Below are 17,095 nucleotides of genomic sequence, written 5' to 3' on the forward strand. Positions count from 1 at the left end.
AAACTTTTTGTGCCAAATGTGCCAAATTGCCTATATATAGGTGTGTTGCAACAGAGAATTGGTATGAAAATGTAGACAGAAATGAGTGAGAGATCTAAGAGCTGAAGAGAGGCCTCGTATGAAGATAAAGAGTCTTGTTTGGTAGCGAAGGATGACTTGCCTAAATCCTTTATTTAAAGGGTTTCCATCTCAAGAAACATCTCTTACGTTGGCTTTTCTAGGCGTCATCCTTTGGCTATCCTGACTAGCTCTTGTCCCTCATGTGAGACCTTTTCTTCCATTGCATGGGTTAAACTCCGTGATTGAGACAAACACACTCACAAAACGGTGTGGGTTCATTTGCTAAACAAGGCAAAAACTTGAGCTCGAGCTTGGTTATTAACAAGCTAAGTTTGGTTCATTTACCAAACAAGCATATTCAAACGAACTGAGCTTTGAATGAGCTCAGCTCGTGTACCACATGAGTATAAAACTCGAGCTCGAGTTTGATTGGATTAATAAACAAGCTGAGTCAAGCTCTCAACAGTCAACTGATCAAAAAAATAAAAAAAGCTCTCAACAGTCAAGCCTCGAACGGGCTCGGTTCGTTTACAACCCTCATTTTGGTTGGTTTTGCAACCTACATGAGAAGCTTTCGAAAACATAGTTGGGCCTTGGACTCACGTGGTCTCTACTTATGGGCATTTCTACGAGGCTAACAGCCCGGCCCACCCAACTAATCTTCCCCTGTTTAAACCCTGCTCTTCGCTCAAATGTCCGTAGCCTACTCTCTCTCTCTCTCTCTCTTTCTCTCTATGGCGATTCCGATGGACTCGATGATCTTCGCTCTTTCACTTCTATTTTTCATTTCTGCAGCATTTTCAATCTCAGAATCTCCATTCATAGTCGCGCACAAGAAGGCCACCCTCACAAATCTCCAATCCGGCATCGACCGCGTCTCCGTCTCCATCGACGTCTACAACCGTGGATCTGCGTACGTACTTTCACATGAAAAGAAAAATCCTCATTTCCTTAATTTTTTTCCATCATTGTGGCACCTGTGGATATAATTGCGTAGTTTGATTTTCGTAAGTAGTCATTATGCACAATCGATCTCACGTTGCATGTAGAAATTGCGCTTAATTTTACCTACAAAATTTGATTCTTTAGTTAGTGTGATTTTGTTGTTGCTTCCTTGTGCTATTTTTCTTGCGTCACTCGTGTATTTAACCAATTTTGTACAGGACAGTCTTAGATTGACAATTACCAGGCCCCGATTCGCCTTGGCGCCCTAGAGCTTTTGTTAAAAATAGGGGCTCCCAAAAAGTGGTGTAGTATTTCACTATTTGTTAAATATAGGTTTATAAAATTGAATTCATTCAAAATAAGCTCATCAAATGAGAACAAAAAATTGGTTATGTAGCATACTTGGTACTATAGTCGTTAAGAAATGTGTATGTTGTACGTAATGAATTTAATTTTTAAAATTTTATCTTGTTGGATACTAGTAATTTTGTTTTTGTAAGTTGACTTATTTTTTGATCGTTTTTCTTGTGATGCATAATGAGCCCCATTTTTTAATCACCTTGTGTCCCCAAAATGTCAAGGCCGGCTCTGACAATTGCATTGACCAACAATGAGCGTTGACTGCGTTTGTTTCTTCCTTGCTCGATTCGATTTTGGACCTATTAAAGAATGGGTAATGATTTTCACACTCCATTTTTTGATAAATGCACTCCATTTCTTGTCTTTCGTGAAAATACTACACTTAAAAGTTTTACTAAATGACAAGAAATGGAATGCAATTATCAAAAAAAGGGGGGGGGGGGGGAAGTGTGGAAATCATTATCCTTAAAGGAAGATGTATCTGTTTTTGTGTTCAAAGGAAAAAGAAGGGCAAAGTTAATGTCACGAATCTTGCAAAGTTTGTGTTCTGTACCCTCTTAGTGTAGGGTTTTTTTTTAAACCAGATCTCCTGTCTCCTTCCAATTAAAACATCGTGTGGAATTTAAATGGAGTTCACGAACTGAATTTAGGATGGTGATGTGATAGTGGCAAAACTACAAAGGAAATCGCTAGAAGTAGTTGTGTTGTTCCAGAAAACAGGGGCTGTTTATGTGGCGATAAGGTGAGGAGCTTGCTTGGTTACGTGCTAAGGTTCTAGGCTATCCAAGAGGTGGAGAAGTTCATTTATATTTCGGGTTTCCAGGAAAGATATGTTGAACGTGATGGTATCTGTTGGTACAAATAGGACATTCGGAAATGAATGTCATGGCCATTCATGATTCTTCTAGTCCACTTGTCTGAAATTAGGGGTGGGCATGCCTGACACGAAAAACAAAATAAATTCATATAATTGAGTTAAAAATAAATATATTTATGGGTAATTCTATACATTGGACATTAGTTTGATGAACTGTCAACTAAAAAAAATAAAAATTTAGCGAAAAGTAGGACTTTTTGACATGACAACACAACCCGAAAATGACACGACCCGAACATGACACGAAAGATTTGATAAGTTGAAAAATGTTGTGGGATTTTATAAGTAAGATTTTGATATATAACACGAAAATGACACGAAATTACCTATTACCCACCCCTATCTGAAATCAGTGAAAGTAATGAATCTAAAGACTAAAGAGACTAACAGTCTGACCCTCAATTGATTTTGCAGTGGTTTACATTTTCAGCGTGTTGTGGGTGAAAAGACAGAGAAGATAAAATTGGCACTTGGAAGAATGCTACAAATGGTGTAAAGTGAAAACCTACCTCAAGATTGTGTTAAGTTTTTGCACTGCAAAATAAATCACATTGGAACTAGAACTGCCTAAGCTTCTGACCATTGTCAAAAAAAAAAAAAGGACTGGGTTATCCACAGAAGTGGGAAAATCTATATTTTACTAGTTGGATTTGAATGTAAAACATCGTGTAGCTTGATGATATCTTATGGGCTGGCAAAGGTGTAAACTGATGTTTCATGATGTTGTCTGTGGATATTCTGGAAGGAGTTCCTTTATGACTGTTTTTTGTTACAATCGATGGTATTCCTTTTCTCTTCCTTAGCAGGTTGCAGAAACCATTAACATGATATATGTTCTTCTCATCAGTTGGGCAACTGTAGGCAACTCTTTTATTATTTCGGTTGACTATTGATTACTTAAATCCAGCTCTCTTAATGTTACAATTCTCATCACTCATCACTTTATTTTCCTTTGTCATTGGGCTGCATACTAAAATCACTACTACAGTTCTCAACTTGGATGCTTACATGCCCGTGTAACAAGAACTTTAACTCTGCGTAGACTGGTTCTAGACTTCTGGTTCATATGACTTTCATTAATAGCTCAAGAAAGGCAACTCAGTAGATTCAGCTTCAATCTCAAAATGGAAGTATCTATCACATGCGTATGGATATTGCTCCACATGAGACCTCAGACTTCCTTCCTTACAATCTACTCCTACCTGGTTCAGAAGTGTGCTGTAGTTATCTTGTCTAACATATGCATGTTGAAAGAACACAGTTGCAGAAATAATATTATGTAACTGTTATTAATTGTATTTTTTCTTCTGTACTTTTTTCCAGTTCTGCATTTGATGTCAGTCTCACTGATAATAGCTGGGGTCATGAAGTATTTGATATTGTTAGTGGCAACTATACCAAAACATGGGAAAGACTTGATGCGTAAGCTTTATTTTTACCCCTAACATTTGAAGCTTTCATTTGGCCCCTCCTTGGCACTTATATTTTCTTCTGGTATGTGGATAATTCCCAGTGGATCTCATGTTTCCCACTCCTTCGAGTTGATGTCCCAAGTGAAAACCAGGCACTTTGGTGCACCTGCTGTCATCACATTTCGAGTCCCCAAGAATGCCAAACTCCAGGTTTGATACTTGGAAAACAGTCAATGGCTTGTTTTGTAGAATGATGTGTTTCTACCTTACAACTTTTTTGTTGTCTATTTGTAGGAGGCATATTCAACTCCAATCCTACCACTGGATATCCTTGCCGACAAAACTGCTGAACAGAAGTTTGAATGGGTAAGCTCTTCATTTGTTTAAGCAAAACGCAGTATAAACATTTCCTTCTCTCTTTTTTTTTTCTTTTTCTTCCTTGTCTTTCCTTGATAATATGCGTTATCTGACTTTCTTTGATGGGCTCCTATGTTGACTGGACGATTTTTTTGTTTCATGGCTGCTGGATGCTCTCAGGCGAAGGTAAACACTGCCTGTCATTGTTTAATTTCTGTATTTCTTACCCACCCCGAGTTCAAGATGGCATCTTCTGTTAGAATGTAGAACACGGGATGCACAGTTCTTTTCCCCTCCTATTTTCTGCTTTCCCCCCTCCCTCTTTGCTTGTGTGGTTTGTGCTGTTTCATTTTTTCCTTTATTTTTGTTTTGCTTTTTGCTTTGGAGTGAAATGGGTTGAGAAATATAGGTATAATTGGTGATGTTGGCAAGCTTTTCTGAATTCTCCTGTTTTTTGTGCAGAGATTTGTCACGAAGTATGGCTCCCTAATTTCTGTCATCTGCATTGTTACTCTATCCGGTCACCTTATCACTTCTCCTTCCAAATCCAGCGATGGAAAGGGAAACAAGAAAAGGCGATAAGAATTGCAGTTTGTTTTCCTTTTCCCGGCAAAGAAATAACATTGGCTCTTATAGTCGAAGTAGTTTTTAAACACAGGATGTACCTTTCAAAAGAAATTTTGTTGAATAACTGCTAATGATTCAGTTTTGAAATCTGGTTATTAGCATCGAGATACTTTTGATTTTGCGTTGAAAATTTCCGCTGAGATAATTTTCTTTTCTACGTTTCAGCTTCCTGTTAATCGGATCCGGGGGTGCTATAGTGCATCCTGTGTAGTACACATGTACGGCGACACACAGCCGTCGATCTCATCAATCAATGATCCAAATTAAATATAATCTTTTACCGGTAAAAGATATTTATTACTGATTAAAGATTAAAAACACTTCACAATCGTTGATTGACGACATCAACGGTCCGTGTTCCGCACTACATGTGCACTACACCGGGATGCACTACAACATTAGAGGATTATTGTGACACCCCCGGATTAGAGGATTATTGACACCCCCGGATCCCTAAAAGGGGCAGGGCCCGGTTCTTATCATCAATATTAGAGGATTATTGTGACGTTAATGAGTGCGCAAATTAGTTTGGCCGCCGATGTGGTAAAAATACTGCAAAAAAAGACCAAAATCAAGTATGAAATGGTTTTTGGTAAAGCGGTTCATCAGAGTAGTCTGTTTCAAGTGTAGGGATATTCTCAACAGGTATGGCAGCAATTCAATCATCAACTGCCACCCAGATAGCGAAATGGAGTAAACAAGATCCCATTGGGAAAACTTCTTCGGAGACCTACTCTCTCTCTCTCTCTCTCTCTCTCTCTCTCTCAGAGACATAAGCTATCGAAAACACAAACAGGCTATGCAAGGTTACGAGACATGCACATATAGGATCCAACTCTGCAAGGAAAGGAGTACTATGTTTTGTAAACAAGGAAAAATTCTAATCAAAGCCGATCGGAAAGTTCTAGAACATAAAAATGAACAAGAAACCAGAATTCATCTTGTAATTCAAAACTTCCTTTTCATACTCTAAAAACAAGTAGCTCCAAGAATCCAGTAATAATAAGATAAATCAGTCTTTTTCCCCAATCTCGCTCAAGCAGAACCACGCATAGCCTGTTTCAACATACATGGGCACTGGCAAACAAGTTAGGAGTATTTTTTCATAGAATACACATCCCCTTTGGCTTCAGACCTCCTTTAATGAGAGCTTTTGCAGGAGTTCTTATCTCAAACATTCTAGCATGAGAGTGACCTATGGAACTGCAATTCCAACATCTGAATGTAACAAACAATACCTTTGGGATGTGATCTTCGTACCAGATTAGACCAATGGAATCAGTCATCCTACCAGATTACATATCCCTCATTAGTAGAGTCCGATCAATCAAACAAGGACCGAAAAATGCTGTTCCACACCTTTCAGCCACAAATATAAAAATAACCCGAATCTCAGACCAACACACCCAAACCTGATGATACTATAACTTCTCAAAACTTTCAAAATGAGAGAATTCATCTAATGGAGAGCCTGATATAAGCATTGGGGGATGCCAACTCTAAACCCTAAATGGTTATGATCTTGACTTCACCTACCCCAGGTATGTCGCTTTCGACAAAGTTGATCGGTAACTTATAAACCATCCCAAAGCATCTCAAAGGACCATTAAAACTTGAAAGTACATAAAAAACCTTAAAGACCAACATCATCAATGCATGGTAAACACTGTGAGGAGATGGGAAAAAAAAAACACCGGAAACTTGTTGCCAATACCCATTTCTGACTTTCATCAAGATGTTAGGAAAACTGGGTCGCTTCACAGATTCTGGAGCAGGGGAAAGAACTTAGGTATTTTTTTTATGTGAGGAATTTCGGTTACAAACAACTGTGATCGAAGTGAGAGGCGAGAGAGCCATGCTCGATTAACATCAATACTATGAGCCAACGAGCTTCTAGTAAGGTACACAAACCCCCAAAATGGAAGCATAAAAAAATGGTGCATCCGAGTCTGCTACTACCGACCTAATGAAAAAAAAGTATTAGCTCAAATCACATGGTAAAAATTAAACCTCAAAGCACCATCTTATATGACTTCTTTTAATAATCATCAACCAATCATGAAGCAGCCTTACTTGGAGCGAAAGGAATATTTAGGGCAACAGCAAACTGTTTCAAATGAGAAAACAAATCTTGCCAGAATGCCACAGATCCCTAGTTGAGAAGAAAGATAACTCTTCCATAACACAAATGGCACCCGGAGCATTTGAAATCTCAATCACCCATACAGAAAAGATGTTATCATCAAGTATCAAGAGATAGTAAGCGATGAATACAGATGAGCTCCTAAGAAGGTAAACAAACTCACTCCAGCGGAAGAACAGAATGCTGCATGACTATGAATACGGACCGAATGAAACAAAGCAATAGCTCCAATTAGAAAGGAAAAAACAAAGGAATACATCCTCATAAACCCATTTTATGGTGATTCTATTAATCATCAACAACCCATCATGATGAGTATTACCCCGATTGAATTTGCCAAAGTCAGTTCCTCAAGATTACTAGACACCTATCCAAATAAGACAACAAAACTCGCTGGGATGCCAGATACCCCGAGCAAATTAGAAAGAATAGCTTCCACAAAAAAAGAACAAAGAGTTGCTTCCACAAGAGTGATTGTAGTTACATAATAGTAAACTTTATTCACACTTGATGCAAAAAGTAGGAAGAGATCTATTATACAACTCTCACATACAAATATTGAAAACAAATTTACCACTAACGTCAAGGCAAATTAAGGTATGCTTGTCTATGCTAATAAAACATAACTTCAAAGATGTCTTCAGGCATGGCTTAAGATGAATAATCTGACAATGTCCATAATGTATTTTTCTCACTTGCTATTGTTTCCATAACCTCCCCAAGGTCTGGATATCTCCAGAAATACTTAAGCAGTTTACAACTTTACATCACTACTCTAATAGGAATTGAATGTGTTCGGAACAAAGAAAGATCCATGTCATGCCAATACTACAGTCTACAGAAATTGCTAGAAAATAAGAATTACTATAAGAAAAACTTACCGCAAAAGTAAAGAAAAATTATACATCAATTCACCAAAAAATGTATCCTCAAAACTGCTATATCACTAACATCAAGGCAAATTAAGGCGCTGAGAAAACATAACTTAATGACTACAAGAATCGGTAAAGATGACAATCTGACAACTAACATCATTCATTTGCTTCCACTCACTTAAGTTTTCCTGTTACCTCAACAACTTAAGGATTTTTGCTAAAACAAAAAGAAATGCAATTCCAAGATATATTCTAAAACTTAAGTATTAAGCAGTATCACAAATTACTAGCCTACTAGGAAACTGCATTGCCCAGCAAAACAAAAAATACTAGGTAACTGCAGAAGAAGATCAAAATGCATAGAGTGCAAAACACAACAAGAAGGTCAAAAAGCTGAGATTCCAAGAGTACAAAAGTTGTGAGAAATTACACTAAAACCTCATAAGCAGTTTCAGACATTCTGTCATTCATTGCCATGGCTGAGTAACTTCACTCTCCACTTCAACCCCCCACCCAAAACTTCAAAAATATCATCACTACGAAAACCCCTTACTCAGCTTCTGAATCGCACAATACATTTTCCTCCTCGAGCCCACCGCGTTTATCCCCATATCTTTCAAATCCTCCAGCGTCAACAATGGCAAAACCTCATCGTCCACCTCGTGTATCTCGAAAACCGGGGCATACCTTCCTAACCCTAGTTGATTCAACCAAACCCTAACCCCATTCCTCTCCCCACTATTGTTATTATTATTCCAATTCCTCGCGCCCGAATCCGATGGCCCTTCCAATTCCACCCCGTCCGAAACCCTAGCAAAATCCCCCTTCCTATTCCCCTCGAAATCCCTTCCTCTATCTTCATCACCATCATAATCTTCCTCAACTAAATCATTACCCAACGAGTCAACCTCTACCGGGCTCTGTTCTGTTGTCATCGGACTCTCTAAATGAAAATCCCTAAACCCCTCATCCACATCTTCCCTCTCCTCACCGCCACCGCCTTCGTCAATTTTCGATGCCCAATTAGACCTAATAGCTCTCTTATTAAACCCTCGCCTCAACTTCGAATCCTTCACTCTCCATCCCCCAATCGAAACGGGGTTTTCTAGGGTTTCGTCGTGGGCCACGTTCGTCACGGGTCGGGTCCTCGAGCTACCCTTGTTAGGGTCTCTACTGATCGGAAGCTTCCACTGCGGCTGCTTAGGTTTTCGATTGGGGTGAGAGTCGAAGGACTGGTCTCCGATGTCGCCCAATCGCACGCTAGGTCTACGCTGCCGTTTCGTGCCGACGTTATCTGGTGGTGCCACCACCGTCAACGGCGGTGCCCCGCCGTTGTTGAGCTGACCTGACGGGGGATGTAGGTCGGACATTTTCGGCGGTGTAAATGAGGAAAAACGAGATCTCAAGTAGGGTTGTGCGAACTGTAGATATCGATAAAAGCGTTTATGTATGTAGATAATGGATATATATAAATCAGTTATAATGGATATATATAAATCAGTTATCACTTACACGTCTGCACGGAAGGAGGCCTTTTAGGTCATCCGAGGACCTTCCAAGTTCCAATGAGAGAGAGAGAGGTGTAGGAGATGAGTGAGGGAGGAGATGAGTGAGGGAGGAGAGAGAAGAATACCGAAGTTCGGATGGGGAGAGGGGACACGTCTGCTCAGCCAGGGTCAAGATGACGACTATTTATTACTCACATTAGGCTTCATTTACTTAAGGCTCTGTTTGGAACTGGTTTGATTCTTAAAAGAAAGATTAGGGAAAATTTCTAACTTTCTTCCTCCTTTCCTTCTTAATTATTTTACCCTTTTTTAAAATTTCTTTGTTCAAGTTCCAAAAAAGCCTAAAAGTTTTCTTTTTGTTTTTTTGGCGTCGAAAAAAATCTCATTTGTTTCCATTTGTCTAATTTTGTTAGAAAAGGCAATATCGTGAAAAATGGTACTCTCTCCGTCCCTATTTTATAGTCCAGTATTTCATTTTGGGCTGTCCTTTAATAAGTGTCCATTTTGTAAAGTTAGTGGGTAAAAGTTGGTGAATTTTTCATTTTGCCCCTAAAAGTATATTCCATTTTGAAAAGTTAGTGAGTAAAATGTAATGATGATAGGTAAGTAGGAAAAATGGAGGAAAAAATTGATGTGAAAAGTATAATGATGATGTCTTTTTAATAAATTGGAGTTATGAAGCATGACACTTAAAAAGGAACGGAGGGAGTAGTATGAACGTTTACGAGCATAGGAAAAACAAAAACAATTTCAATAGCCTGAAAAAATATTTTTTGAAGATTAAGAGCAAAAGTTCAAAACGACAATTGAGAACGAAAACGAAAAATCTAACTGAAAAATTATGTGACCTAAAGCACATGTGGCCGGACATTACATTCTCTTACTTACAGTTGGGGCCACCACAAAGCCCATTTTGATTATCAAAATTGTGCATTGCCAGCCCTTCAAGAATATATCTTTTGTTTAACAAATTAAGATTATCAAACAATTAATAATAATAGGTGCAGAATCAAATCGCAATGCTTTTTCTTTCAAAAATTGATCCACTTGCAGGATAGAGCATCCATTTTTGTTAACATTGTTCTTTGACGATGAACTGCTTTTCTAATTATGAGGAAAAAATGGCGTCCACGTAAATCCATTCGAGTCGAGAGTTTATAGCTCATAGTGTTTTTACGCATAGATGATATGTTATCTAAGATGAGAGAGAGAGAGAGAGAGAGAGAGAGAGAGAGAGAGAGAGAGAGAGTCACAGTGGCGACTTCACGAAAAGATTGTATATTCTCCAATCATATCATGCTCAGGCATCACATAAAAACACAAGATCTATTTAGCATTAAATAGGAGTACGCTACAAACAAATTTTCACAGTGACCCAAAAACAAAGTACCGAAACGATCAACTAATCATCACTCGAAAAACAACCTCCTGAATATGGTTAGAACAGCTAACAATGAAATAAAGAGAGATGCAATCTTACTGCCGGAATTCCTAATTTGTAATCAAAGTCTGGTATAAGACTCATGAAAACCTCGTGTGGACAGAGCAGCGAGGAACTATGGGGAGAACGCAGAAAACTTATGGACAGCAATCGCAAACAGAGATTTTATAATTCAGAATGACGTGGCCATGGCCTCTTCTATACTATGTGCCACAATAATGGGTGTCTTACTTTAGGCCGCTTCATTCTGCATAAGAATTCTGAACAAAAATTTCTGTTTGTCTGAAGTATAAGAATACCAATTCAACTGGCAGCCTGTTTCTTTCCCAAAGCTTTTGTATCTTACCCCTGAAATCCATTTTGAAGAGTTCAACTGGTTGGTGTTGTGCAGAGTAGACCATGTCTATAATCGTGCTCCAATGGGTACATCGTGGTTTCCTTCACATATTTTTGATGCTCGACTGCAGCCTTTCTAAGACCTGAAACTCCGTTGTGCTTTCCTTTAACTAGCTTCTTGATGACGGAACACGCACCCAGTGGACCCCCTGATCCTGCTCCAACCCTCCTATGAATTTGAAGAAAATCATCTCAATTTATATTCTATTCCGGCCTAAATAACAAGGATTTAATGGTTACATAGATAACAAGAAGAATTTATTCATCACCCACAAAATAAGTCAATTCAGTAAGATATTAACTACAGAACATGCCCAAATGAGACCATTAGGTGGAGACCTAGTCCCTACGACAGTCCATCCCTCCTCCACGTACCCTCTAAACAACTCAATTCTCAAGAGGACTGTAAAATATCTAGTTACTCCTTGCATGTCACGAGCTTCACTCAATTCAACATGCATTAGTGTTTTTTCTTCATGCATTAACAAAAAGTTCAATAAGAAAGTTATTATCTGGTACTATTAAGTGTCATTTAGTAATTGAAAGGGTAATAATCAAGTAGCAGGCAGAGAAGGAGTGACCTCAGAAAGATGTCATCACAACACCATTCCCACTTTCATCTCTACCATAACAGGATAAAAATTCATCCACATATGGAACCTACAATATGTTTCATATCAAGACACATTATTCATTGCTTTCTAGTTTATAAACTCATATCAGCGTTCTAATCAATTCCAATATTTTCAGTAAGCTTTAAACGTTTTTGGCATATCACAAACAGTTGCAAGTACAATGGGCACATGCTACACATAGCATGCCACCATGTAAGTAGCGCTGACGTACCACTAATATGCATTTAAAGATGAATAATAATATATCGGCAATGTCCAGGCTTTAATTTGAAGAAATGTTGTAATTCAAAAGGGCAAAAAAAGGAAATAAAGCAAAGATCAGCTACCTTAATAATTTTTCTGATGCAATCCTGGCGGCTGCAATAGTACCACGATCAGGTAACCACTTAACAACGCGGTTTGGATCAGATCGCATTGGAGAATGAATCTTAATAAGCTTAAAAAGGAGAAGAAAAAACAGGAGCAATATATCAGAAACAGCAGTTGGAGCAGGCTGCACCACGGACAATTCATGTTGTGTGAAAGTGTTTCCTACTTGCCAGCATTAACGAAAAACCAAATCACATGGAGAATACAACTCGGAATCTTCAAATAAAACACGAAGGGCAAAGCACAAAACAAATAATGGTAAAAAAGAGTTGTGCTTGTCTTTCTTCTTTTTTTAGCAGCATAAAGGCTGCAGTTCACCCACCAGCATTTTTATTTTCTCTCCCTTTCTCTGGTAAGTCTTACCCGAAGTCTTACCACCCACATTAAAGGTCTTAAATTTTGATTGTGATACTAGCTTCGACATCAAGTACAGAAAGCGTAAACTTACTCCCAAACACTCCATCATCTGGTAGTAAGCCCTACCCTGCAAAGGAGTATGACCTTGTCGAGACTCTGAGAAGTACCTAGTCCTGAAATAAAAGAAGGATGGAAACTTGAAGTGATCATCTAAACAAATCTCCCCTAGATAGAATAGGCCAAATACAGTTCTATAGTTTCTTACCATTCTTTATAACCGGGATCAACAGTAAAACCGTACATGTCGACAGTGTCACAAATGGACAGGGCAAACTCAAGAGCCTTGAGCCCAGTTCCTTTTGCTGCTGAACCAAAAGATGCACCTAACATGAGATATACGGGATTCTGGATCGGAATTTCCTACAGAAGAAATAAAACGGAAGTTGTGAATTAGTGGGATGAATTGTAAGTTGAAGAGCGAAAAGGAACTGAGCAAAAAGAAAGCGAAGAGGAAATTTCTTCAGTTGTAGGAGACAAGTGGTTTCGCACATGCATACCACATAACCCATCTGAATATCACCAGTGCTTTCCTTCAGCATTGCTACCAATCATACTTGTGAAAAAATGTATTGCATTGCACATAGTAGGTTTCACGAAGAAACCAAGCATAAAAAGCAGAACGGAAGTACTATTAATTTCGGATTAAAAAAAAAGAAGTACTATTAATTTCCTAATTTTTAACAGAATCTTTCACGAGCATGATGTCCAGGTGGCATTTTTTCTGTAATAAAAGGCATCTTGACGGGTTGTTTGTTTTAAAGTGACGGCTCACTACTCGGAAAACATTTCGTATCATTTTCTCTATGTTTTCATTGGTCGGGAATCATGAGTCAAAAAAAAAAAACTAGGAAATTTGTGCGAGTACCGCATCGCATTAAATCTTTTGGTAATGAAAAAACAATAATACAAAGGACCAAGAAATGTAGTTCCAAAACAAACTAAATGTCTGAACATGCATAAAAGTGCATACATGCTATCGAAAATTTGCCAGTCTAAAATAACTGATCTGATTAATTCATGGAAAAGCAATTAAATAAAACCTATTTCTTTTTATAGCTATAGAACAACAGTTTTCCATAGATTTCTATGCAAGATATCTAAACTTAAGGAATGTAGAAAGCTTTCCCTGCGATATCAACTGCCACAAGAATTACTTGTTTTCAGGGGATCATTTCTATTTGCAGAAGAAAGAACATATACGAACCCGGATCATTTTGTTCATGATGTCATGAATTGTTGTCTTGATGATCAATATCTCCTTCCCAGTGCCTGTAAAATGCATATAATTAGCATGCTAAAATAAAAGGGTCTCAAAACAAGAGGAGTGACACGCCTACCATATAATTCTGCAACTTTGTCGAGTGCTTTGGCAGATCCTCTATTAAGAAGGTGAAAAGTACTTTTTGAACCCACATAATCTGTATAGTTCTGCAATAACCGCAAAAAGAAAATGATAAAGCAAGCATGGATTATACAGAACAAAACTCAGCATAGTCCTTGAAGTCCAACAAGTTGAATGCAATACCTGGATTGGTGCACCATTTTCCCTAAAAACAGCACTATAACCATCTATCTCCTTTCCAAACTTCGTCTTTAAAAGATCTCCTGAATTACCAACAACAGCACACTGGCCAAACTGCCTTGGAAAGTATGGCGGTTTTTCTGGGAGTACCAGAGAAAGCTTCTCCATGCAAAGAGTCTTATTTTCACAGCGGTTGCTGCAAACAGAAACATGCTACATCAAAATTAGTCGTTCTACAATGTTTTGGTTGCTTTAAACAACACAATAAACTCCTTAGTGATAGAACATACAACAAAGTTCTTAGTGAAAACTATATGCACTATGTATGTCCATATGAACAAAATAACATGTTTTTCACTTCATTTATCTTGCATCCAACAATGAAGAATAAATTTTGTAGCACCAGTCACAAGTATGATTAGAGGTACTTACAGCATTATTCCCTTGTTAATTCTCCGCCATGCATAGTCCTCCCATCCATTGGGTAAAGCATCGATAAACTCCTTGGTGAGTACTGTGGTACTATTCCGTACCTGAGCAATTCAGCTCACTAAATAATAGATCAGTCATTAACATTTTAAAGCTCGGAACTTGAAGTTAAACTTGTGGAAGAAAAAGTGTAAGACCTCTACAGGAGCTTGACTCTAATCTAGATGAAGAGCAAAAGGAAAATTACACGACTTTGCACACCCTCACTTGTCCATTAACCACTAATCCAGGGCAAGCATTACATAAAATTCACTTTAATGCCTGAATGCATAGAATTGGATAATAGCATAACATTGATATCAGTCAGAGCTTGACTGATAGCAAAATAGCATGCTCACCTGTTCCCATGTCGCCAAAGCTTCGCAAAGATTGTAACTAAATGACAAGCCTTCTGGTTCTCCTGTTTTGGGATCTCTCTGTTTTAAACATTGGACTCCAAATAAGAAAAATGAATGAATACAAGTACAAGAGACCTTAAACCTTAGTTATTGTATACAAATCTTTTTAAGTCATTTGTTGTTCTTGAGGTCCAAAATTGGGGATAGGGAATGATTACATTTTCAAACGTCAGCAAAGTATGGGAGGTGAAATTGTTGAAGTTCTACTCTTTGGAAGAATGACCTACCCATTTGGAGTCAGTGTTACTAGGAAACTGTAGCACGATCTCACAAAAGTCTGTACCACCTACAGCTTGTAAACCTAGTCCATTTGAACTCTGTCATCATAAAATCGAGGTAAAAAAGCAAATGGAGTTAGACAAAGCACCATTATTTATGCATACCCAAAATATAAAAGAATAAAAAATAGCATAGACTTAATCAAACCTAGCATAGAGGCAACTTCATGGAGAATTTTTTATTTATTTTTAATCATGAACTATGAGATGTGGTTGTTTACCAGTTTTAAAACTTGCCGAAAAATCCGTTGCCAAAAAACTAGTCCTGCTTCCACCGTCAGGATTTGAATACGGACTCTCAAAATCTTTTTTTTTTTTGTTTTGATCAGTTTAAAATCTACTAACATTTAAATACTCCTGATACCCTAGCTAGTGCCGCACACAAAATTAAGTAAATTTACTATTCTAATAGGAATACAGATAAGAATCCTAAAAGTGTTTCTCTAGGTCGGGTTTTAACTGATCGCAGCATTTACCTGTGCTCGAAAACTCAATTTCATAAAAAGCAGAAAAACAAAAACAAAATTTCGAAGCGGAAAACTCACCACGCACTTTTGAAAACCTCTCTGCAAAGATCGGAACGCTTCCAGATCTTCGTCCGAAACCTGGTGCGGCCCATCTGCACACCAAATCAACTCCACCATAACTAAACACAACACACTTTCTTTCCATGGCAGGTCCACACACATATATATAAGGGGGTTGATACACTTACAGAAATCGGAGACACCGGTGGCGTAAATGTAAATAGCTGCTAATCCAGAGGTTAATGCGACAATGAAAGCCAATTGCAACAGCCTCATCTGATGAGAAGCTCGAGAAGTGAATTGAAAACCTTCACAGAGAAGAAGTGCTCGATTTGTGTATGCGCTGGCCGTGGATCTGAAGATGACAGATATTCTCTCACCCTCTGATGCCTTTTTAAATCCCAATTTCGTGCGAGTTTTCTTTGTTAAGGCAAGTTGGAGAGATCCGAAGGCGTCACTGTTACTGAACGAGAATTTGACACTGGTCGGAGTTTTCAGAAACTACACTTCTCTCCCTTGCGATTATGTCTAACGTCAGGATTTGCCCCTGTGGTTCTATAAACTACTCCTACTACATAATAGTACTCCATTTGGAAGTAGTTTTTGATTTTTTTTTTCCCAATATTGTATGCATCAGTTGGAGTTAGCAGGGTGTTAATACATTAGTTTACAAGTGGTTTTGGAGATTATCCATAGTTCTGAATTCCAAATGCCCATTACGAGGCTCAAATCCTGATCTCCTATATGAGGAGGGCATGAGTTACCAACTGAGACAGGAGCCATTGGTGGCACTAATTTTGATTTGGCATGGTGATTTGTACTACCATTAGCCATTTAATCAAGTTAACAATTCCAAAAGGACCAAAACTCTTATGTGTATAAGAAGAGTAAAAGACCATGCATTCTGAATAAAAAAAGTTGAAGATTGGATCGAATACTTTTCGATTAGAGTACTGCTATGGGTACCGACGGTACCCATAGGGAAAATGCACCGACGGCCACCGGACGGCCGTCTCCGGTCACCGGACGGCCGATCCGAGCCGTCCAAAAATTTTAAAAAATAAAACCGAGTGGCCTTACGCGAGAATCAATGGCATCCGAGGTGTGTAGGGTACTTGATCCGAGCACCCATTTTTCGTGTATATTTGTATATACGTGTATATACACGAAAAAGGGGTACTCGGATCAAGTACCCTACACACCTCGGATGCCATTGATTCTCGCGTAAGGCCACTCGGTTTTATTTTTTAAAATTTTTGGACGGCTCGGATCGGCCGTCCGGTGACCGGAGACGGCCGTCCGGTGGCCGTCGGTGCATTTTCCCTATGGGTACCGTCGGTACCAATAGGATTTCTGTTTCGATTATCGGATTCAGCAGATTTTTTATGAAAACACTCAAAAAAGTATTATAAAATTTATCAATGAATCAGATCATTTGTGTGGGACCTTGAGTGGGCTC

The 17,095-nt window shown here is 38.5% G+C and overlaps 3 protein-coding genes across 5 annotated transcripts; 1 reads left to right on the forward strand and 2 right to left on the reverse strand.

Annotated features, from left to right (window-relative positions):
- The first annotated feature begins 745 nt into the window (after positions 1-745).
- LOC131312002 (uncharacterized) lies at positions 746-4,783 on the forward strand. 2 transcript variants are annotated; one of them, XM_058339688.1, is made up of 6 exons: positions 746-973; positions 3,566-3,664; positions 3,756-3,864; positions 3,949-4,020; positions 4,192-4,197; positions 4,474-4,783. In XM_058339688.1, exons 1-6 carry the CDS (start codon positions 753-755, stop codon positions 4,591-4,593), a joined length of 627 nt encoding a protein of 208 aa, XP_058195671.1. In that variant the 5' UTR covers positions 746-752; the 3' UTR covers positions 4,594-4,783. The 2 variants fall into 2 exon arrangements, with proteins under 2 accessions (XP_058195671.1, XP_058195672.1); XM_058339689.1 differs by lacking the exon at positions 4,192-4,197.
- A 3,017-nt stretch (positions 4,784-7,800) lies between these two features.
- On the reverse strand, positions 7,801-9,322 carry LOC131312004 (uncharacterized). The gene has a single exon (XM_058339692.1). The coding sequence runs from the start codon at positions 9,024-9,026 to the stop codon at positions 8,193-8,195; it is 834 nt and encodes a 277-aa protein (XP_058195675.1). The 5' UTR covers positions 9,027-9,322; the 3' UTR covers positions 7,801-8,192.
- A 1,149-nt stretch (positions 9,323-10,471) lies between these two features.
- On the reverse strand, positions 10,472-16,107 carry LOC131312003 (sialyltransferase-like protein 2). Of its 2 annotated transcripts, XM_058339690.1 has the most exons (12): positions 15,825-16,107; positions 15,655-15,728; positions 15,059-15,148; positions 14,772-14,849; positions 14,377-14,477; positions 13,948-14,140; positions 13,760-13,850; positions 13,627-13,691; positions 12,628-12,782; positions 12,454-12,535; positions 11,963-12,072; positions 10,472-11,170 (listed from the first exon to the last, which is right to left on the reverse strand). In XM_058339690.1, exons 1-12 carry the CDS (start codon positions 15,910-15,912, stop codon positions 10,975-10,977), a joined length of 1,323 nt encoding a protein of 440 aa, XP_058195673.1. In that variant the 5' UTR covers positions 15,913-16,107; the 3' UTR covers positions 10,472-10,974. The 2 variants fall into 2 exon arrangements, with proteins under 2 accessions (XP_058195673.1, XP_058195674.1); XM_058339691.1 differs by lacking the exons at positions 15,655-15,728; positions 15,825-16,107 and having other exon boundaries at positions 14,772-14,833.
- Positions 16,108-17,095: the final 988 nt, after the last annotated feature.

The sequence above is a fragment of the Rhododendron vialii genome, chromosome 12a (assembly GCF_030253575.1).
Source record: "Rhododendron vialii isolate Sample 1 chromosome 12a, ASM3025357v1".
Classification (NCBI taxonomy): domain Eukaryota; kingdom Viridiplantae; phylum Streptophyta; class Magnoliopsida; order Ericales; family Ericaceae; genus Rhododendron; species Rhododendron vialii.